The sequence below is a fragment of the Tursiops truncatus genome, chromosome 1, assembly GCF_011762595.2.
Source record: "Tursiops truncatus isolate mTurTru1 chromosome 1, mTurTru1.mat.Y, whole genome shotgun sequence".
Classification (NCBI taxonomy): Eukaryota; Metazoa; Chordata; class Mammalia; order Artiodactyla; family Delphinidae; genus Tursiops; species Tursiops truncatus.
The window spans coordinates 177,930,848-177,954,541 of NC_047034.1; the positions used below are offsets into that span (position 1 = coordinate 177,930,848).

Sequence of the window (23,694 nt, forward strand, 5' to 3'; positions counted from 1 at the left end):
GGGTGAAACAGCCGGGTACTGTTACCCAAGGAAGGGAGGGCAGGCTAGGCCAGCCTTGGGAAGTTTTCAATTCCATCTCAGGACTCTCTGCAATGGGAGACGAGGGATTAGCTTACAAAAATTCACCAGTGCAGCCAACTTCGTTGGTATCTTTTAGTCGCACATTAGAGATACAGTTAATGGACGGGAGAGAAGTCACAAGCCTTTTCAATCTCTGTTTTATGCTTTTCCTCCCTGCCGTGTAAAATGCGTTTCCTATTCATTTATTTCAGCAGCCGTATCAATAGTTAAGAGCTGCGGACGAAGCTGACAATCACTTGGTTTCACACAAGAAAACAGAGACCAGAAGTAAAAGAAGGAAGCATCAGTAGTTTTGCTAAATGCCCCATTTATTCTGCAGTCAAGGTTCAGAAACGTGGGGACACAAGTGCAGGTTGAGGAATCTCTGTGCAGCTGTCACGTCACAGCCACACTTGAGGGGGGATGGTGATGACGGCGTCTCCGCACGGTAATCCCCCTTCTTTTGTTTAAAGCGAACACGGTGAGCATGGATTACCCATCACCGAACCTCTCTGCTCTAATCTTTAAGAACCAGCGGGGCCTTCACTTGTTCGGCCACCTCCTTGCCGGCCAGCGCCTCGACAATCGCCAGGGCAAACTCGAAGCTGGTTCCCGGCCCCCGGCTGGTGAGGATCAGGCCGTCCCTTTCCACGCGGTTCTCTGAGTAGCTGTAATGATCTTCGAAATAAAAACAAAAAAGGGTTATGTCCCAGCGGGCTATGCTGGACAGCAAGAACCACCACTCAGCAGCCCCACTCCCCTGCAGCACTACTACTGGTCTCATGAAAATCAAAACAAGAACAAGCAAAAACCCCCGGGACAACAACAAGGTGGCCAGTCCCTCGCGACCCTCAGGCACTCCCAGCTCTCGGAGCACAGCGGGAAGATACCGAGGCCGCCACGCACAGCAAAGAGCAGGAGGCGCTACCAACTGCTGAAATGAAGTGTGTGAACACACGTGACTTCAACGCAGCTGCAAAAGCCCTCGTACGTGTGAGGGGGATGCCAGAGCGAATGCTAAGCAGTCACGTTTCTATTCCACAACACACCCAAGTGTCAATTCTGTGAAGTGAAGGGGAGAGAATACACACTCGAAAGTGTGACGGCAGGAGTTCAGGAAACGCCACCCCAAAATAGGCTGCTTTGCTTTGCTGATTATTTTGAGCTAAAAGCACTTGAAAAACAGCACAGGCAGGGAGAGGGAGTGGCTTCCTCGGAACCTCCTTTCCTGCCTAAAGACAGATCATCCGGAAGGAACTCAGAAATCCCCTCCCGGGAGTCTCATCAACCGGGAGAGAAAACTAGAAGTTGACACCACACCCAGACGAACTTGTCACAACTACTACTCCTCCCATCTGCTCTTCGAAGGGTCCCTTCAACTTTCCTAAAAGCCAATTACGCTCCCCTGAGAGGCCTACCTCCCCGTCTCCTTTCTCTATTAAGATGGTACTTAAGCCAGAATTCTAAACCATCTCAGGGAGTTACTCATTTTTCCCTGGGTATCTCCCATGTATACACGTTAAGCTTGTTTTTCTCTGGTCAATCTGTCTTTTTTTTTTTTTTTCAGGGGTCTCAACTAAGAACTCAGAAGAGTAGAGGGAAAATTACTTTTCCTTCCCTACAAAATGCTGGAGGAAAGGGGGATGAGGGTGAACTGGTGTTGAAGGTAGAAACTACCTGTGATACAGACCACCTAGGTAACGCACACACACGCGCTCTGCTGCCTCAAAATCAAACAAGCACAAACTACACATAAGGGATCGGGAGCGGGGAGGGAGGCGCGGAGGAGGAACCACACTCACTCGTCAGGGACTATTTTCCTCTGCGGCCCCAGTTGGCTGTATTTTTGCAAATGTAATAAGAAATGTGCTTCTCCTACATTCCCAGGAAGTAAACGACACTACCTCCGGGCAAGTCTCAGGGCACAAAGCTGGGATTCCCCGCACCAGCCCCCACAGCTCTCACGCTCCACGCCAGGCAGGCGGCAGCAGATCCTCCCTCCACGCGCGCGCGCAGCACCGCCGCCCCATGCAGCCGGCCCCACCGCCCTCTTGCGCCGGGAGCTGCTGCCGGGCACACTGCACTCTTTCCGGCCCCACGGGGGGCCTGGGCCGCTCCCTCTGCCCAGGAAGCTCTTCTCAGCGACTCGCTCTTTCAACTTCAGCATCAGCACCAAGCCCTCAGAGAGGGCACCTGTGACCCCTCTCTAAACCAGGTCCCTCAGGTCACTCCATCACAGCGCCCTCGCAGCGCCGAGGAAACAATCCGTCTCCTGTTTACTGTCTATTCTGTAAAACGCTGAGCCTTCACCTGCCCGTCTGGGCCAGGGTATTAATGGCACCAAGGGGGGGCCCCCGAGGACCAGGTAAATGAAAGAATGAATGACTGTTCCTCCGCCTGCTGCCTTATTGCGGGACCTCTGCGTCCAGCCTCCCTTCTGGCTGCCCTTCCCTCCACACTCAGCACCACCAAAACGGGAACCTTTCCAAAGCGCAAATCAGAGCACACCCAGTTCCCCCAGGAGAAGCCTTCGCCAACTTTCTCCAGCACATTGAGGTGACCCTGAGCTCCACGTCACGGTGCACAAACCCCGGGGCCTGGCCTGCGCACAGAGACTGGACCGGAAGGAACCAGAGGGGAGACGGAAAAGAAGCCGCATCCAGGTGGGGGCAAACGGTGACCTGGATGGGACAGCGGCAACGGAGAGGAAATGAAGGTCTGAGATGTACCTTGGAGATAAAATGCCCGGGCCTTGGGGAAAGACTCGATGTGGAGAGACATCAAGGATGACTCCCAGTCGCCTGTCCTGGGCAACTGGGTGGGCGGGTGGTGGTACCACTCAGTGACGTGGGACACGAAGGACAGAGGGTCCCCTGTGAGATCCCGCCACACCCAGTCCCCGCAGGGAGAGCCAGGCACACACCGCCTCTGAACCCCTCCCCTCCCCCATGCTCAGTGCAGACCTCCTGCCAGTCCCCCCCCACCCCCACCCCCCACCCCCGAGAACACCTGAGGACGTGGCTCTATCTTGTTCCCTTTTCTGTTCCCAGAGCCTAAGGAAGAGCTCAGGAAATGCCTGTTCAGTGAACACATACAGAAAAACGTCTCCTGGGACTTCCCTGGCAGTCCAGTGGTTAAGAATCCGCCTTCCAATGCAGGGGACATGCGTTTGATCCCTGGTCGGGGAACTAAGATCCCACATGCCGCGGGGCAACTAAGCCCACGCGCTGCAACTACTGAGCCCACGCACTGCAACTAAGACCCAACGCAGCCAAAAAAAAAAAGAAGTCTCCTGAGCAAGATGCTTCTGCTGTGTTAACGAGCTTTAGAAACCACGTCCTGATGCTCGTGTCCTTTCAAAGTGGATGAATAACATTTGCAGTGATTTAGGTCTTCCTAAACCTCATTAAAAATCACGTCACCCACTGAAATAACTGACTACAGTACGTGAAACATTTCCTAGTTACACTTTAGAAGACAAGTGGATCCCTGGTTTGAGGGCGAGAGGTTTTCCTAATCTAACCTCATTTCCTGATGGTTAAAGATCATTTTAAATGCTGAACTAGGAAACCGGCTGGGCTGGGTCTCCTGGAGCTGAGACGGACAGGTCAGCGGGAGGCACGGCTCTAAATGGTTCACTTAACAACCTCTTTGTGGGTAAAATATTACAAATACAGCCTAAACTGGTTAAAGATGTTTAAAGGTTCCACGGTTCTAAGAATCTCAACCAGGAAGAGCAAAAGGTCTACTTACGGACCACCTCCACCTAGTGGCGACAATGAGGAAAACGCCCCGCGCACCAGCCAACTCCCAGCCAACCCGCAGGAGGCATTCATTCCGTTAACTTTAAGCAAACACCCCAAAGCCTCTCTCAAAGCCCAGAGATCAAACACCTGGGGGGCCGGGGGCCGGGGGGCAGCAACTAACGGCAGCTTTTACCTGCACACCCCTCACCTACGTGGTCTGGGCGCCACAGGTGGAGGAGTCGCCACAGAGACGGGGCGTCCCAGAGAGCCCGAGATATTTACCATCTGGCCCTTCAAGGAAAAGCCGCCGACCCCTGAGCACAGCAGTTCTGGGTTCAAATCCAGGTCTGCCATTCAGTAGCTGTCTGACCCCTCTGAGCCTCCTTTTTCTCTTCTGTAAAATGGGGATGATACCAACCTAACAGGATGATCATGGGAACCCAACCGAACCAAACGCCAGCAGAAAGTGGTGGTGTCACTACCGCAGACGTGGCCAGGCAAGGGCAGCCTGTTCACTGCGGCGTCCCCAGCACTCAGCACACAGCCAGGCCTACTGATCTTAACACGACGTTCACCACGAGGACGAGACAGAGGGCCTCCCGGAGGAGACATCCAGGAAGCGATTACAGCTCCACCTCTCAGAATGTTCTGAAGGGGCAGAAACTGCAAACATTTTTCTCTTACAAGAGGACTTACGTGTAAGAGGACAGAATGCAATGCTGGTAACTTAGGCGTGTGGGGGGCCTCACCAGGACAGAGGCGGGGGCCCCAGTTCCGGCCCAGCTCCAACAAGTGGCCTCGCCTCCCCAGGCGAGGTGAAGCCAACACCTGCCTTGCTGGGCACCGGGGATGCAAGGCTCGAGATAACACGCAGGAATATACCCTGTAGGTGCCCGAGAGTTAACGATCTCATCTTTTTCTAGTTCTATCAGCCTCAACTTCCTGAGGCGTTACAAGGAAAGAGCCACAGAGATACATGTGCAGATAGCGGGGAACACGTTCCACTCCTTCTTCCTTCTCATGTGTCGTAACTACTAAAGGAAGCCCGACTCTGTTCTTTCTAACCCTCCCAAACCCCTCCATGAGCTCAAAGTAAATTAAACCCCTACAATAAAAAATGCCCAGAAACCAGAGCCTTTAAAAGAAAAAGTCAATTTTCACAAAGATGGCTTTACTGACAACTTCGTATCTTTCTGCCAACTCAACTCATCGATTTTCCAAGAAAATACTACTTTGGATCAGATTTAAGAATATGCAGAATCTGCAACACCGAGAGTGAACCCTGACATAAACTATGGACTTTGGGTGATGACGACACATCAGCGCGAGTTCATCGACTGCAGCCAAGGCACCGTCTGGTGGGGGAAACAAAGCTGACGGTGAGGGGGATGGGGTGGGGTACTGGGGGTTTAGGGAAACGCTGTATTTTTTGCTTAATTTTGCTGTGAACATAACACTCCTCTAAAAAATAAGGTCTATTAATCTTTTTAAAAAGGCAGTGAATGAAAAATGCATCACTTTACTTTGCGATGAAAGCATTAACATAAGAAAAAATTTACTTGCCCTACTTTTAGTTCAGAATAAGTCCAGAGCAGAACAGAGATAGACAAGAAAATCTATCAGTCGCGCAGCTGTTTTCAAATCCGCTTTTGATACCATTAGTCTTTTATTTTTTTCCCAACATCTTTATTGGAGTATAACTGCTCTACAATGGTGTGTTAGTTTCTGCTGTATAACAAAGTGAATCAGCTGTACGTGTACATATATCCCCATATCTCCTCCCTCTTGCGTCTCCCTCCCACCCTCCCTATTAGTCTTTTTATTTAGCCACTGGTTTTTGGTTGGTGGGTGTTTTAAACAGAGCCGGTCACTCGGTCTCCCTGCTGGCTGAACGCCAGTCGAACCACTTTTGGCTTCTAAGTGGGAATCTGTGATTCCCTGCACTTATCCACACCAGCGTGATTTTCCTTTCTCTCTGCATGTTCCAGGGTCTCTGCCACCCTGTGATATGCACTCCAGGGACAGGTGGCAGAGGAAGATACCACCTGACAAAAGACACTACCTGGTTGGTGCTCTGAATGTCACACTGAGAAGCAGTGGCTACACAGTTGTACATCCAGGAGCTTGGTTACATTGTTTTGCTGTTAATTACACACTGCCTCATATTTTTAAGTCTGATGCACATGTCTCTGCAAGCTGTTAACTCTTGGAGGGCAGAGACAATGACGTGCTTTTTAAAAATAATCTCCAAGTGACAAGCAACAATATGAGAATTTTTTAAAAAGCTGATCAATTACAGGTTATACTATTAGGTTAAAAAAGCAAGCTGTAGAATGTACTTACTAGATCTCATGTGAGTAACAATATTAAACTGCAAAGGGCAATGAGTACGTGCAGAGAAAATTCTAGAGTTTCACAGGAAAACTTAATAGAAGTTAAATGTGAAAAGTAGAAAGGTGCTGGGGAAGTTAGAGAGAAGAGAAACACTTCCTTTTACTTCACCCCTTTCTGTACTGTTTGCATTTTTGTTTTAACCATGTATGGAAATTGTTTTCATAAAAATAAATGAATGAAAGTTAAACACCTAGCTGATATTTATAAAAGAAGCCCATGAGCGAAGGAACAGGCCTGCCTGCCACCCGGGCCTCCTCTGGAAGAAGGGAGCAATGTCCATTTTACTTTGGACTGTGGGCAAAAGGGCACATTCTGAAATCGCTATCAAGGTTTAAAATTTACCCTCAGGCCACTGGCAAAGTATTGAGTAAAATACTCGTTAAACTGGCATTTTGCGCCACTCCGAGCCAGGCTGGCCTTTGGCTCAGCACCTGCGTTCCCGTTAGGGTGCATGTCTGCAGACCCACACCGTCAGGGGGCGCACACGTAGACACCCACACCATTAGCCCGTCTCTCTCACTGAAACACTTGCAAAGAAAGTGAGGAACACATCACACCCCAACCCACAGAGAATCCCTATGTACTACTGTCTACCAAGCGGGAGACAACGCTATAGCACAGCTTTCTGAGTAGGTCTTTTGGCTCATTACAATATAAGCAGGTACTTACTTCCGTCCATCATTTTGTCTTTAGCAAGTGGGTGTGTTGTAACTTTGCTTCCAAAACCTATTTCATGAGCCAACAGAGCCGTAGGTCCTAAAAAGAAGATGAATAAAAAGACTTAAATGTAGACACAGTAAAACCCATGTTTTAAAAATCGCAGCAGCAAAACTATTCTTCAAAATCAGGGGCTCTTATCTAAAATATGCTTACGATTCTGAAACTAAACACTTCTTAGTATGAGAGGTAAAGTGTGTTTATAATAAACCATCTGCTGAGCACATGCGGCAAAAACGCACAAACTTAAAACACATCAATAACCATTTAATCAAAAATATCTGCTTTTATAGCTGAGGCGCAAACAGATAAATAGAACATGTCCCCTCGAGGGACAGGCTGCAAGTGTAACAGGGGCACAAAGGAGGGGGAGACCATGGAGGGCAAAACGTCCTGCTTACCCTTTGCACATGGAAGATTTAGTTACACATTAAAGGCAACTAATACTCTCTGAACCCCTGGGCTTGACTGCTATTGTAGAGACTAGTTTTATTTTTCTACTTGAGAATGAAAAATTAGCACTCATCCATCTGTCTATCCAAATGTATCAGGCGGTAGGATTATTAAAATGAACAGGACATTGTACCAGCCCCAAAGGAGACACCTGTGAAACGCCCATGTCTGAGATACGAAGGCACTGGCGTTTCTGTCTCACGACGACGCACTTAAGAACCCTGTGCAAATGCCCCCTGTGGTCCTCTACATGCTCCCTCTTAAAATGAAGGTTAAAAAAAAATATGCCGCTGCTAACTTGAGATTTTTATGAATGGTCAACTTCACTGCTAATCACAAGCGTATTTTGTAGGTCACAGTCCTCAAATAGGGACTAAGACAAAAAAGTCCCTATTTGTTATCTTAAAACTTTTAGAAAAGTAGTTTTTCTACCTTTTCCCTCTAAGCCACCAAAAAATAACAAAAGAAAAACTTTCTAAGGCCTAATGTCACACCCAGAAAAACTTCAGAAGAGCACCGTGGCCTTCTAAGTGGTTAGGGCACTGTGGTTAACATCCCAGGACGGACTCTGCACACTTTAACTCCAGCAAACCCAAGCACTTGCTCTCATGACCTTTCGTTTTACAGCACCGTTCCAAGGATAAAGTGGTTATATAACGGACCTACCTACAGGCTACTCAGATCTTACCTGCTACTAACAGGAAGATCAAACAAATGATACGTAATTACATAAGCTTTCTGTCTTAACGTCAGTTGTCAGTTTCATACCAAGTCCTCACTTATATCTTGACTGGAAAGCCTCTTAAATATACTTGACGCCCCCTTCCTCCTTACTTGTATGCTGCATATGAGAGCTATGTTTGGTAGCAAATCCTAAGAGTGTGTAAAAATTGAGTAATTATCTCAATTTTTATTTGATGTATTCATGAATTACCTTTAATTCTTATTTTGTAAGATTTTAATAAAAAATAATTTCCTACGTCATATATTTTAAAGCAAATTTCAAGCGAGGACTGATCGTACATGAGGACAGCAGGTCATACAGTGAGCGAGGAATTCTTAGGCCGCTCCCTCCAGGTGATAAAATGGCTGCCTATAACATCAGTGACTGTACGGTAAGCTCAAAATTACTGCTTGCCGGTGCTTCAGAATCCTAGCTGGAAAACTCGAGGGGACACTTAACTGCTCCTATTACTTGAGATTCCGGTGGATGAAATGTGGCCGAGTCTGCAACAGGGGTCCAGCTCTGAGCAGGGAGCAGAAGGTTCAGGGAACAGAGGGTCCAGTGGACAGAATCGCCTTGGGAGGCCCAGAGGCGAAAGCCAACAGCGCCACCGTGTGGTGATGTACAGAGGGAACACCAAGCCCGGCAACCGCCCCCAGCTTGCACCTGCAGCCCAGCGCTTGCCTGCAGCCTGCTCGTCACCTCCAGGCTTCCTTCCCCTGCCCCACCCAGAGTGAATCTCGTTTTATTTTCTTCTCAAGGCAGCCTCCCTTCCAATTTCTGTCTCTCCCGTTCACTCCATATTAGGGGTTAAGTTAATATTCCTTCAGTTCAATAAACCGTTCCCATTTCCTAACTGTGACAGTTAAGAATCATCTTGTTCTCATCTGCTGATTTAAACACCAGAATCTCTCCCATCGCTCGTTCCAACCTCGCTGCAATCTCCTTCACAGGCCATCACGCCTCTCCTACTTTGTGCAGCACCCAGAGGGGCAGTGCAGGACATTCAACAGGACAACAGGTCACTAGCTCCGTTCACTTTACAATGTGGATGTAAATGGCGACAAGGCCTGTGTGTCTTAGCAGCGTGGGATTCAAGTCTGCCTGAACACAAAACCCTGAACCAGATGTGGCTGATGATTCTACTTTGGTGACACAAAATGACAAACTGATATGTGGTTTTTACTTGCAACACAGTCCTAGGAGGACAAACCCAGCCCAAACCCTTCCTTTCTTCCTTTAGGTAGAGCACTAAGAATGAGGCAGAGGTGAGGGTCAGCACGTGGGGAGGGGGAGGGGGACTAAGCCCTTGCATGAATGACAGCACCTCTGTCTTCCTCCACAAGGAGGGCTGCAGCTGCTTGGGCTGCAGCGTCCTTCAGCAGACAGAAATCCCCGAGCCCCAAGGGCAGGTCAGAGATCAGTGCTGACCGGAACCCAAGGACGGGACTTGCCAGGTGGTTGCCCCTCAGTCCTTCCCGGTCTTTAATGCAGAGGTTCTCAAACATGTAAAGGGGTCTTAGGACCCCTCTAGCTATTATACGAGTTACATTTATCAGTATCTGCCATGCTAGAAATTAAAACTGGGACAGGTTTACAACATAAGAATACTCGAGCACACAAGCCATGCCTGAATGATGACATCGTCATACTCTGATGGCACTCTTGTGAGAATAAGAAGGAAAAAGGCAAATAGTGTATAAATAGTATCTGCTCTGCCCTTACGAACCCTCTGAAAAAACTCCGAGAACCACTGCTGTAATGCAGTCCCCAGATCCCCGGCCTATGACTTCTTTTAAAAAGTCTATTGTATTGAAGAAAATATCAACACATCATTTTAATTAACCATCCATACATTCATCTCTTTATTTGCTCTTTTTTTTTTTTTTTTGCGGTACGCGGGCCTCTCACTGTTGTGGCCTCTCCCGTTGTGGAGCACAGGCTCCGGACGCGCAGGCTCAGCGGCCATGGCCCACGGGCCGAGCCGCTCCGCGGCATGTGGGATCTTCCCGGACCGGGGCAAGAACCCGCGTCCCCTGCATCGGCAGGCGGACTCTCAACCACTGCGCCACCAGGGAAGCCCGTATTTGCTCTTTTTGACAAATATTTAATGAAGACCTATGAATAAGGAAAGCACCTGCCAAAATTACACTATGAAAAAAATGCAAGATGGCAGAATATCATCTGATATTAGAGCAAGAAGGATGGACTTTAAAATGGTATCAAAAACCAAAGTATTACTAGGTTTCAAAGATGTGGAGACATCGACAAAGCACCAACAGCCTTACTCTAAATTAAGTGGCAGAGAATACAGTACCTAAGACCCAGCTCTCAACACTGGGGACCAGGCAGGAAGCCCCCCAGGGCAAGCACAGGGCAGAGCTCTGACACTATGCTGGCCCAATTCTTGCTGACCCTGTGCGGGCAGAAGTACTTCCTGGCACGGGGGTTTGTCGTAACAAGCTGTTTACTGAGTGCCAGAGGGGCCACGTTCTCCTCCAGGTCCACCAAACAGGGAAAACACTAAGTTTCACAGAACGTAGACCAAAGGCAGGGAGAGGCAGAAAACGGAACTAGTAATTTCTGAGATGACATCAGCCTCATGCCCCAAACTAAATACACCGATACAGATGCCCTTCATACCTTAGGAAGGGGAAGAAGTACTGGGAACACGATCTTATAACTAAAGACGACCCCGTCACGAATTTTCTGAAGAAAGTCAACAACACACTTGAACACAGGACGGCTCTGTACTTACCCGCACAGATTGCGGCGATGAGGCCCTTCCTCTTTTCTTGTTCCTTCAGTATCTCCTTCACAGCAGAGGACTAGTCAAAGAAAACCAAAAACACAGCACGTTGTCATTAAGCTGCAGCCAATCTGGCTGGCAACTTCGGCAGAATCTGATTTTAGCTTAAACCACAAGGTCTTCAATCTATTTTTCAACAATACCGCTAAATCATCAATATAAAAACTACCAAATTCGTAGTGTTTCTACATCCTTAAACCCAATCAAGGCATTTACTATAAGAAAAAGGTACCCTTTTCTTAAAGATGTTTAAAGATAAGAAAAGCAATTTCCCTTGGGCATATTAACCCTTGCCATTTTGTACTCTAGGGAGAAAGACACAGAAGGGAGGAAATGTGCTGTTTTGGGTGTTTTCCGACAGCAGAGTAGGGAGTGGAGCTCAGCAGCCCCAAATGTCTGATTCCACCTGCCTCATGAGCTTCTGTGTGCCCTGCCCCTGCCACCTCTCTCTCTTCTTCTTCCTGCAGGCTAACTCTTCACACAAGACAAAAAGAAGAAGCAGCGGCTTCTTTTATGCCATTTTTCATTCAAGCTGGCAGCTCCAGCCCCCTGCAACCTCCCTAACCCCGATGGTTGAGTAGACAGCCGATCTCTTATCTTTCTAGGCTTAACCCTTCTCACAAGCACAAAATTAATCATTCTGCTGCGGTTGGGGGAAAAAAACAAGTAGTCTTACATTTGAACTGTATTCACAGAATCTGTTCATAACTGTTTCACCAATTCTGCTTACTTCTATAGTAAATGTTATCAGAAGCTTTTTTTAAAAATTAAGCTAGAACAGCACTTTGTTAATTTCACCTTTTCCTAATCTATCCACAGCCTCCTTCCTGAAATATTTTAGCAGCAAACCCAGCAGAATACGAGAGGCTGAAGCCCCCCAGCTTTACCTGGCATAAATTCTGTGCGCCCAGACCACCTCCTGGCATAACCACCACATCGTAAGGTCCCTGTAACAGTTCAAAAAATGAAAAAGGACGTGAAGATGTTTCACTTGAAGTGTGCGTTAAGCAGGAACACTTTCACATCAGAGCAAAAAGCTGTTCACAGAAGAACAGTTAAATGAGGGGTTTCTCTATAATGGGATACTGTAAGTAAAAACTGCAGAAAATCTGTACACAGTAACATGAAACGATGTCCATGCTGCAGAACTGCAGGCGTTATCATGATCTCATTCCTGTACAAAGCATAGATATACACACGCATGTACATGCATGTGTGCACACACCTCTCAATGCCCCCACATACATGTGTACAGTGTACAGACACTCATGGACAAAGGAGCTCGCCAGCTGAGGCAGGGTGGGGGGAGGGCGAGAACAAGAAAGGGACATTGAGCGTTTGACTCTGCGTTTGTCTACACCGCGTGAATTGTTTTCAACAAGAATGTACATAGTAATAAATAACTAAAAACAAAACAAACTCTAAAAAGCACAAAAAGTTTTTCTTAACCTTATGAAAAATGGAACTTGGAGGATAAAAATGATGCAATATTTTAGTATCCCAGATACCAGAACACCCCAGAAGTCTAATGATTTCAAACTTGCTGAAATTACAAATAGAAATTGCTTTAATACGGTATCTTAAATTGTTAAAAGCTTTAAAAATTTAGTCATTAAGCAAATGAAATGAAAATTTACATTTTTAGTCCAACATATACTATTTAGAGTTACTTTTAAAGACTGTAAAATGCCCTATGTTGTTTGAAAACCAAGCAAAACTTAGAACAATATTTGTGAAGTACAGAACTTTTTTCACTCCTTTTGGAAACTGAACTAAACACTAAATAGACACAAGATGTCACCTGTTCTAAAACACCCAGTCATCTGGTCTAAAACACACCTAGACACCACAGGACAAAAAGGAACAGGGAAGGAATATTTACTCCTACTTTCTCATTTTTAACCTGCTATTTAGAAAGTTTCACCAATTTATGTGAAATACCAATGTTCTTACACTCCACAGTCTAGCAAATAAATCTGAAATATCTGGATTTATTAGAAAGGAATACACTTTTTTCTATGCATTTGACAGTGAGGCATAGGGAAATCAGGCTCCAGGTTCCCCAGGAGGGCAGAGATGGCCGTCCGTGAGAGGGCTCTGCTCCAAGAGGGTACAGCCTACACTCCTGTCACACCGGCCCCTGAAGCCTGAGCCCGGTGAAACCGTATGCAAAGTTGTCTGGTATACGTAGCGTGGGGCACGCTTCTGAGGAAAGGGACCACAGCTCTTGACAGATTCCCGGAAGTGTTGGTCCCCCTCAAAAGGAAGAACCGCAATAATGAAAAAGTGACCAGTTTCAGGGGACCTCTTACCCCTCCCTTAATCCGACCACAAATCAAGTATGAGTTGTTCCATGTAACATGAATCACACAACCACGTCTGTGTCACTGATAAAGGAAAGATAAGAAGTAGCTTTCAAGTAAAGAGTAAAAAATGAATGGGAAATGTCCACTTGACTCTTTTATATTAACATAATTATAAGCGGAGGACAGGCTGCCTGTATGAGCCAGAACACTGATGAAAGGGTCCCACCCATCCACCCACACTGAGCACACGTGGTATCAGGGACCTGCCAGGTTCCGTGGATACACAGTGGAAAAAGGCAAAGTCCTTCACTTCCCAGGGCTTAGTTTAGTGCCGAAGACGTCCAAGCAAAGTAACTTTCTTAAAATAAGTCTGTGCTAACAACAGTCTTAGATGTCGTCAAGAGACAGTTCAAGAAACTGATAAAGAAGCCAGAGGAAGGAATAATTCCAAGTATATGGAACAAACCTGTTTTTTTGCATCTTCTAGACTGGCATCAGGACAAATGACAACATCTCGGCTACACTGTACCGGGTCTTTTCCAGTCAGACCTGCAATGGTGACCTTAATCTAAGAGAAAGACATCATCACGATATTTAAGAGCACTGAAACATAAATTTAGAGTAACATTTCCACAGCTGCCCTGTGTTTTAAAATAACTGGGCAGGAAATACTGCAACCAAACCATGCTGACCTTAGGCTATTAAGAAGGCTAAATATATTTAATCACTAGGTCTGTCCCACTTTGCCTGGAACAGTATGAATTAAAGATGCTGTCCCAGCACCCTGTCTGTTTAGCGTCCTTTCTCCCACAAGTGTTCTGGTTTAGGTGATAAATTATATGATCATCCTATCAATAATCCACCTGGCAAAGTTGCTGCTGCCATTTAACCCTCCTGGTATTTTCTTAAGGTAGAAATACAAGTTAAAACAACGAAATACTACTCCGCCTTGCAAAAATTTACAAAGTTGACAATACTGGAAAAAATGGGAATTTTCCTCACTGCTGGTGGGCCCACATATTAGTACTTTGGATAGTCATTTGACAAAATCTAGTAACACCAACCATGCAACTAGCAATTCCCTTTAGGCATAGAGCCTAGAAAAACTGCTAAACCTGTGAACAATGAAACCTGTACAAGAATATTACAGTATTAGAATGCTGTGAAACAGGGTAATAAAGGAATGGATAGACTGGCATATTCCTACAGTGCAAGACTAACCAGCAATTTTATTGTTTTTTTATTTGACCATGCCACGCGCGGCATGCGGGATCTTAGTTCCCCAACCAGCGACCGAACCCGTGCCCCCTGCAGGGGAAGCACAGAGTCCTAACCACTGGACCGCCAGGGAATTCTCTACGCAGCATTTTTAAATAAACAAACTGGATCTATACTTTTACTACAACGTGGGCACTTTATTTAATTATTTTATTGATTGTTTCTGTGCCTCAGTTCCTTCAACTTTAAAATGAGAATGGCAATAATTCATAAGGTTATAAAATTTTAAAAAGTTTATGTAAGTGCTTAGAATGATACCTACCACTCAGTAAATGCTATTTAAGCATTCACTATGGTTATATGTGTATATAGGGGTTTATACCACAGACATGCAAAATGAGAACCACACTCTTATGCTACTTTAAAGACACGCATAGGTCACTGTGAGGACAGCAGTTACCTCTGGGGCAAGAAAGGGAAAGGGATTAGGGAAATTTACAAAGAGGGCTTTGCAATGCCTTCTTCCTTTAAAGCACCTGTTCTTCAAGGCACAGGTCAGAAAGAAATATAGCAAAATGTTAACAAGTAGTAAATGTGCACAGTAGATAAACAGGTGGAATCAGTCCCTGTACTGTCGTGTCTGTTTGAAATACTTCATAAAGTACATGGAACATTACTTTATTCAAAATGACTTATAAAACTCCAAAAATGTTTTAAAAGACAGGAGAGCTAGAAAACTTTGGGGGACATACTCCAGCTCGTCTCATGACATCGACAGGGATGACCGTCTCCATCTCCTCTGCTCCTGTAGCCAGGATGACCAGAGCTCTTTTTGAAGCCATTTTGATGTTGGATTTCTTAAAGATGTAACTGAAAAAAAGAAAAAAGAAAAAAAGATTTTCGAAAAACTTTCACTGCGACTCTGTAAGAGCCCACAACTTCAATTTTAGGAACATTTTTAAGGAGAGTAACTAAGTGCCTCCTAGGGAAAAGGTTTTGATACACAAACACAACTGAACATGAAAAATGCATTTTAGATTAACACTGGTTTTCACAGCATTTCAATTGATGTTTTTTGAGATGAAAACACAGTAAGGTTGCCAACACGCTGGTATTGTTTAGATTTTCTTTCATCATGTTTTTAAAAATCCAATTCCTAGTAATATATTGCAAATGTAATTTTCCAAGACACAAGTACATGGGTCTTTCATTTCACACGACGCGGGGGAGGTACAAAGTCATCTTTTTTCAAGTACTATTTCACAAAGAAACGACTAAACTTTATTAGCTGGGTGTGAAACGAAATACACTCTTTAGCAATTAGCTCCTGAGATTTTTGGAGGGGATTTTTTTTTTTAGTTCCAATAACTGCACTAAAAATTCGGGGGAAGTTAACAGTGTTAAATATTTGAACACACTTTTTTTTTTTTAATAACGGAGAAAAATGGTAATTCCCCCTCACTACGCTCAATGCAGCTAGATTCTCTCTTTGCACTTAGCAAACGCCGTTGTAAACGACGGCTGCTAAGCCAGGGTCTGAATAGTTTTTAGCCTGTTCTCTTTCCGCAGGGTTTGTCTTCCGTGAACTGATCTTGGTAAAACGATGCTAACACACACAGGATTAACTAGCTCCCGGCTGGTGGGATGCTATGCACGCAAATTCCGGCAGCTTTAGCGTTGCTACTACGCTGGCGGCCTAACGGCGTCCTCTGCTTATGTCAGAAGGCCGCCCACCCCTCAAACACTGCGAAACGCCGGCCAGGTCCGCGCCGCCTCCGGGACCCCCCGAGGGTCCAGCGGGCGGCCGGCGCGCCCTCGCCGCCCGCGGCGCCACGGCCTGCGCACACGCCGGGTTCCCCAAGACCCCGACCTGAACCTCGCCTCTCTTCCCAGGGACGCGGAGACTCGGCCCCTTCCGTCGGCACCTCTACCCGGAGGACAACAGGGCCAGAACGGGACTAACCCAGGACTCACGCAGGTACGCAAACCAGCACGCACGCGCGCCGCCACGCTCCGGTCTCAGCCCCTCATTACGCAGGCGCGCGCCGTCCGGCTTCTCATCGCCCCTCACTGCGCAGACGCGCGCCGTCCGGCCCGGCTCCTCAGCCTCGCACTGCGCAGACGCACCTCGCTCACATCACATTACGTCACGTCCGGCCGAACCCACCCTGGAGAACGGGTGGGAAGCGCCTACCCTTCAGCGTGGAGATTGTGCTCCTGGGATTGATTCCATTTGGAACAACCGGCACCGCGGGAAGCCTGTGGACTCACGTATCCTGCCGAAATCTCCCACATCCGAGGCACGGTTCGGTGTGCCTACGGCTCACGCTGAATTTAACCCGTTTTTTTTTTTTTTTTCCCCGCAGCCCATACGTTTTTTGCTGTGCCGGTCTGGAGAGTGCGTCGGCTTCCTTTAAATACTCATTTTCACAAAATATCAGTAGAATTGTTCCTTTCACGCTTCATCTGTGCACTTAGGGCTCCCTCTGCATTGTTCCTGTTTCCTGGAGCGCCTTCCCTCGTCGCCCCCGCTCTATTAGGACTCTTCAGGGTCTCCCTGCGCTCTGTCACCCGATCCCCTGTGACTAATTTGGTTACGGAGGCTAATTTCAGGTGTATTCGTTTCTCAAAATAGTATCTTTTAAAGATTCCAAAGCTGCTTCTGCATCCACAGAATTAGGGAGGGAGCCGAGCACGTAAATCAGGCACGTCTAGGTGTACTTACGAGATATTGTAAAGCTTCCCTGGTGGCGCAGTGGTTGAGAGTCCGCCTGCTAATACAGGGGACACGGGTTCGTGCCCCGGTCCGGGAAGATCCCACATGATGCGGAGCGGCTGGGCCCGTGAGCCATGGCCGCTGAGCCTGCGCGTTAAAAAAAAAAAAAAGAAATACCGCAGGTTGGGTCCCACACCACCACAGTGAAGCGAGACGCTCGAGTTCTTTGGTGTTCCAGTGCAAATAAGAGTTATATTAACACTATACTGTAGTCTGTTAAGTGTGCAATAGCATTACGTCCAAAAAGAGTATGTGCTTTTTTTTATTATTATTCCTAAAAAATGCTAACCATCACCTGAGCCTTCATGGAGTCCTAATCTTTTTGCTGATGAAAGGGTTTTGCTGGTGGAGCCTGGGATGTGGATGGCTGCTGACTGAATAGGGTGATGCTTTCTGAAGGTTGGGGGCGGCTGTAGCAATTTCTTAAACTAAAACAATGAAAATATATCAATTGACTCTGCTTTTCATGAAGGATTTCTCTACAGCATGCAGTGCTGTTTGGTAGCATTTTACCAAATGCTTTAGAACTTTTTAAGATTGGAGTCAGCCCTCTCAAGTCCTGCCACTGCTTTGTCGGGTAAGTTGATGTCATATTCTAAATCCTTTGTTGCCATTTCAATAATTTCAGAGCATCTTCACCATTAGTAGATTCCAGCTCAAGAAACCACTTACTTAGCGCATCCATAAGAAGTAACATCTCATCTCCTTAAGGTAAAGTTTGATCATGAAATCGCAGCAACTGAGTTACATCTTCAGGTTCCACTTTTAATTCTGGGAGAATTACCCAAATGTGCCACAGACACGAAGGGAGCAAGCGCTGTTGGAAAAATGGTGCTGGTAGACTTGCTTGATGCAGGGTTGCCACAAACTTTCTATTTGTAAGAAATGAAATGTCTACGAAGCACAATAAAGTGAAGTGCGATAAAATGAAGTATGTCTGTATTTGATTAATTAATTTATTGAAATTACAATCTTGTGAAAATGCACAAAGGAAACCTAAATCAAAATGGGCTGGGGAAACCATGAAGGGAGGGTTCTAACACACGTATCACTCACTGCATCTTACAGGCCCCAGGGAAAGAAAGAAAATTTCCTTCTGGCACAGCAACAAGCTGCCTATAATTGCAGCCAATAAAAAACCTGCCACAGCCCTCCCCAATTTCCTTCAGAATCTAGTAAAAACTGACCTTCCGTTGGCCTCCTTGAACTTGCCTGTGGTTTTCACCATAGTTGGCTTGTCCTGAATTGCAATTCCTCTGCTATTCCCAAGTAAACTCATCTTGGCTAGCTAAAGGTCTTACTATTTTATTTGTTTTAAGGTCAACAATCTCAAATTATGTTTTTAAAAGTCTGGTTAGTGATACTTTTACTGGTTTCAGAATCCAAAATGATATGGTTACACTGAACAGACAACTCCTATCCGGGTCCCCATCCAGTTCCATTCCCACCTCCTAGGTAACAATGTTCTTAGTTTCTTGGGCATCCTTCCATTATTTATGCATGCACAAGCAAATACCAATATATACTATTATTTTCCTTCTTTCTCATAGAAATGTAGCAGACTCTATATTGTTCTGCACTTCCCTACCTGCTGCCACTACCATATTAAGAATATCTTGAAGATTTTCCATATCAAGAAGTTCCTCATTTTTTTCCCCACGGATAAATAGTATGCCATTGTGGACACGTTTCGTAGATTATTTACTGGTGCCCTATCGTTAACACTTAGGTTATTTCGAGTCGTTTTCTGCCAAAAGCACTGCATTGACTGACCATGTTCATATGTCCTACTTGTGCAAGGATAACTGGAGGATAAATTCCCAGAAGTGGGAAATAAATTTGAGCAACTCCGTACAAGTTGAATCACTTAGCATTCTCACCATTAATGTATGAGATCAAACAGTATTTTTAAATGTCAGTGTTTTTAAAGTTTTGATTTAGATATTAAAAACCTGTTTCTTTTCAAGAAATAACACGCCATTTTTATTTGCAGAACACTTTCATATATTTCATGTTATCCTTACAATGGTGGTGACTGGTTTTTATTTAATTTTTAAAAATTGTAACTATATTAATTTATGCAGCACTGCACTCATGCAAAAAATTTAAGTGCCTCCAGTCATTTTGCATTTTAAGAAGAAAATGTTTGGGGAGTTCTGGAATGACTTCACCTTTGGCTCTTTGTGAAGAAAGCAGGCAAAAGTTGCCCCCTTTTAATTTTGAAGGGGTGTGGGAAATAGAGACAAAGAAGGAGAGGAGACAAGTGGTCAGACACACTTCAAGAACAAAGGAAGGGACTTCCCTGGTGGCGCAGTGGTTAAGAATCCCCCTGCCGATGCAGGGGACGTGGGTTCAAGCCCTGGTCTGGGAAGATCCCACATGCCGTGGAGCAACCAAGCCCGAGAGCCACAACTACTGAGCCCGTATGCTACAACTACTGAAGCCCGCGCATCTAGAGCCTGAGCACCGCAACGAAGAGTAGCCCCTGCTCACTGCAGCTAGAGAAAGCCTGCACACAGCAATGAAGACCCAATGCAGCCAAAAAAAAAATACGTTATATATTAAAAAAAAAAGAACCAAGGAGGGATTTAGGTGGATAGAAGGAAAACTAAGAGAAGACGGGCTGTTTTGCTCTAGAGCCCATGGTAAACTCTTGTAAGGAGACAACCATACCTGCCACAGCATGAGACAACCAGGACAGAATAAAAATGGCAAGACAAAGGTTCAGTAAAAGAGAGAGAGAAAGAATCTGAGTTAACACTCCTGAGACATCTGCATCACCATCAGGAGCTGAAATGGACCTGAGTCAGTGTGAATTTTTGCCAAATGAATACATTACGTACAGTTTTAAAAACCCAAATTATTACTTAGGGTAGATTGGATTATTTTTCAGAAATATTCCCTCTTTCCTCTCCACCTGCAGCCCCTTGACTTTGGGTTTGTCCTTGCTTTGTCCAACAGACACGACCTGATCAAAGCCTTGAAAAGCACCGACCTGAGGATTAGGTTTGCTCGCTTGTACTTTGGCCTTGCCATAGGAAGAGACTGCCCCCCAGGGAACAGAATGCAGTACCCAGATTTTGTTGCACACTGATAGCCCACTGATGACTGCCTTCAAAGGCTCATCAGGAAAAAACAGCAGCCTTCTGACTCTGTCCTTCATACTCCTCAGCCCTGCTCTCCAGAGGCAAATATTTTCAGCTCTTTAAATGATTTCTTCTGGTAATTATCTCTATTTTAAAACAATACGCTAATACTGTTACTTCTCACGTGTTTGTTTTAGACATTATATATAGACTTCCTGGCAGGTATTAACATAGTTTTCATTTCACAGATGCAGAGGTTGAGGTCCAGAGGGGTGAAGTGACTGTATAAGGTCCTGCAGAGTCTTGGTCCAATTCAGATATTCTGATGCCAGATTTCATACTCTACCCACCATAGACTCTATCAATATTACTTATTAATAAGTCAGCAACTCAACACTCTTTCAACCTTAGAGTTCATACCTATTTCTCATCACACATTTACAAAACTAAGCCAAAAAATTAAACCACTTACCAAAAAACCTTGCTCTAGTACTGGAAATGAAGACATCCCTTAGTTCAGTCCCTTTTTCCAGGTAGAACAATGCCATCCTATCCACTGCATTTTTAATTCAACATTTGACAAGTCTTTAGGCATTGGAGCAAGTACATACTAAAAGACTCTCCCTGTTTTCGAGGAGCTTAAAATTGTCAGTTTCTTGCAGCTGTTGAAACATTTATTTAAGAGATCTTGAGCTGCCTTGTGGAGCTCACAATCCAACAGTGGAGAAATGGTGTTGCTAATGTTAGTGAAGGACTTTAGGATGTGCCACCTCCAAGTATGCCACTTTAGCATATCGATTATTTTGAGTTAAAGGCATATGAAAAACAATCAGCACTCTGATTCCCATTTTTCCTTCCCCAAAGCAAATGACGCTCTTATGTAGGAACTTCCCTCCCTATACCAAGAAGAAAGAAACATTCTTATCACCAGAGAGGGAGAAGGGTCTGTTAGAATTTGTACAAAGAGACTTTGTTAAAATAACTCTCAACTTCCTCTAATTTCCCCCATTTTCTTCTACTTTCCCACAATTCCCACTTTTTGCTCAACCCAGTGTATATACACCTGGGTTTTATTTCTTCTTTGGGTCTTCCAATTCCTTACAAAATCTCCCAGGTCATGGTAAAGTTTATATTAATTTGCATGCTTTTTCTAAATCTTAATGTCAATTTAATTCTCAGGTCCAGCCAGAGGCCTTAAGAAGGTAAAGTTTTTGCGGCCCCTACATTAGCCAACAGCGAACCATGGCCCTTCTGATACTGGTTCTACAAAGCAACTTCCTGGAAGTAGCCATATCACAATAAATAGCAAAGAAGCTGCTGCCAGGTTATTTATTATTTTTTCATGGGTCACTTACATCTTGCTTAATAACACTCACTTTCTATGAATGTATCCTTTTATTTCATTGATAGCACTTATTCAGCATTTTCTTATCTTTTGTTTACTTATTTATTATGTCTCCCTTTAATCCTGTGAACGCCATGATAGGACCTTCCTGTCTTGGTCACTGCTGAATCCCTAGCATCTATTGCAGCCTCTGGCGCATAGCAGGTGTTTGATAAATTCTTGCAGGTGTTATCCTGATTTCACCCTGTAAGACGTTCCTTCCTTTCTTTGACTATGGCTATAGATTAATACTTTACATTTGTAGAATACTGAAGTTCACGATGTGATTTCAACCAATTTCTTGTTCCTATTTTAATCTTATTTCCCACGTCATTTTATTTTCACCTGCTTTCTCTTCACTGAAAGGCGGGGGAAGGTTGGGGGGATGGAAGCTCTAATTGCAGTTACTGGGCATAAAGAACCCATTTGTGGCATCAAATAAATGCATTTTTTCAATATCCAGTAAAGGCTGGGTTCAGGGCACTCCCTAGAGAGGTCCGACAGGAACTGCGAATTTCCCCTACAAGCCCCCAAAAGGTTAGGCTGGCGAGACCGGAGAAGAGTGGGCGAGCCCTGACATTTGAAGCAGCGCTGGCTCAAAGGGGGAAATTCTGACACCGAGGTCTGTGAGGGCCCGGAGGATACCTTCGCCTCTGCTCCCACCCCGTGTGAAAAGCGCCCCCAGCCGCGGGCCACGACGCACAACTCCCACGGCCAGCCGAGCGCCGGAAACGGGCCGGCTGACCCGCAGTGACGTCAGACCCACTTCCGTCGGCCTGGTCGTGCTGCGCCTGGATTGGTTGAGCCGCACCGCAGTGGGCGGGTCGGGGCGGGTCGGGCGCGAGGAGGCGGGGGCGGCACGCGGCTCGGTGGTGGGACGCTGTGTGAGTTCATGGCCGGCTCTAGCAGCTGCGCGACGTGACCCCTCAGGCCCACTCCTTGTGGGCGGCGAGAACGGGCCCTGAACCACGCGGCCAGTCACGTTGGGGTCGCTGCCCCTTAACGACCTTGCGGACTTCTGGGGAAGGTTGCGCTCTGGGAGGGGGAGGCAGGAAATCGACGCTCCCCACCTCCTCGTCCCAGATTGGCTCCGGTGGCCAATTGGTGGCAGAGGGCGGTGGATGCGCGAGGGAACGACACTGACCCTGTCCCCGGTCTCTGGAGCCATGGGTGTTTTGAAGAATCAAAACCCAGGCTCTGCAGCATCCTGTGTATTCATCACCTCATTGATAACTTATTGGAAAACCTGCAGAGCCGTGTGGGCAAACAAGGCTCTGCCGTGGGCTCCGTTGTTTCTCATTTCTCCCGGAAAACAGCTGCTGCTGTGCTCTGCTCTTACTGGCACCTTATTTCTGGAAGTAGAGTAAGATCTGATTAGGGTTTCAATATGGGTTATCAAAGCTTTAAAAAACCCTTTTCAGTTGTAAAATGTGAATAGTAATGCCTGTCCGTAGCTTGGTGAGGCCCTAGATCTCTCTTACCTAAAACGCTAAGCTCAAAGGAATTGAAATGTTGAGTCCCTTTTTGTTATTTCCTGTTGTAGTTCTTTAATTCTGCTTCAGTAATGTCTTCATATAATCCAGGAGCTATGCCAACGTTTCTCTCAACGTGCAAAGTAATCAACATTCCACCCAGCAACACACATTTGAACCTAGCAGAACTTTCCTGACTCCCTACCTGTTGACTGCATCTTGTATCCCTTTCTTTTCTTGAGGCCCACGTACTCCACAGATTGTTAAACTGTGGCTGCACCAGGGTGAGAACCTGGAGACCTTTTGCATGTCTGCAACATTCTGTGGATCTGCGGACTGGCAGTGCGCCGCTATGTAGGGGATTAAAATCAATAGGAGGTTTGCCAATGACATTCAAATCCCTCCACACTGTGGTTCAAACTTCTTTTCTGCCTGATCTGCCACATTCTGACCTCTTACTCTCCCTCGCTCACTTTATCTGTTCCTTGAACATACCCTGTATTTGCCTTCTTCAAGCTTCATGCTTCTCCCTCTTAACTGGAATGCCCC

At 45.9% G+C, this 23,694-nt stretch overlaps 1 protein-coding gene across 4 annotated transcripts; it reads right to left on the bottom strand.

Moving 5' to 3' along the window:
- Window positions 1–368: 368 nt before the first annotated feature.
- PARK7 (Parkinsonism associated deglycase) lies at window positions 369–16,534 on the bottom strand. Of its 4 annotated transcripts, none has more exons than XM_019930925.3 (7): window positions 16,391–16,534; window positions 15,180–15,297; window positions 13,676–13,777; window positions 11,791–11,850; window positions 10,853–10,922; window positions 6,870–6,956; window positions 369–738 (listed from the first exon to the last, which is right to left on the bottom strand). In XM_019930925.3, the coding sequence occupies exons 2-7, from the start codon at window positions 15,267–15,269 to the stop codon at window positions 578–580; spliced, it is 570 nt and encodes a 189-aa protein (XP_019786484.1). In that variant the 5' UTR covers window positions 15,270–15,297; window positions 16,391–16,534; the 3' UTR covers window positions 369–577. The 4 variants fall into 4 exon arrangements, with proteins under 4 accessions (XP_019786484.1, XP_073652723.1, XP_019786483.1 ...); XM_073796622.1 differs by having other exon boundaries at window positions 16,402–16,513; XM_019930924.3 differs by having other exon boundaries at window positions 16,298–16,452.
- Between the last annotated feature and the right edge of the window lie 7,160 nt (window positions 16,535–23,694).

Bases quoted from the DNA above. Each gene is read 5' to 3' on its own strand.
- PARK7 (XM_019930925.3), bottom strand. From the start codon at position 15,269: ATGGCTTCAAAAAGAGCTCTGGTCATCCTGGCTACAGGAGCAGAGGAG. The intron at 11,851-13,675 runs GTTTGTTCCATA...GAACTGTTACAG, and splicing joins TAGAAGATGCAAAAAAACAG to GGACCTTACGATGTGGTGGT. The intron at 6,957-10,852 runs GTAAGTACAGAG...TCTTCTTTTTAG, and splicing joins CATCGCCGCAATCTGTGCGG to GACCTACGGCTCTGTTGGCT.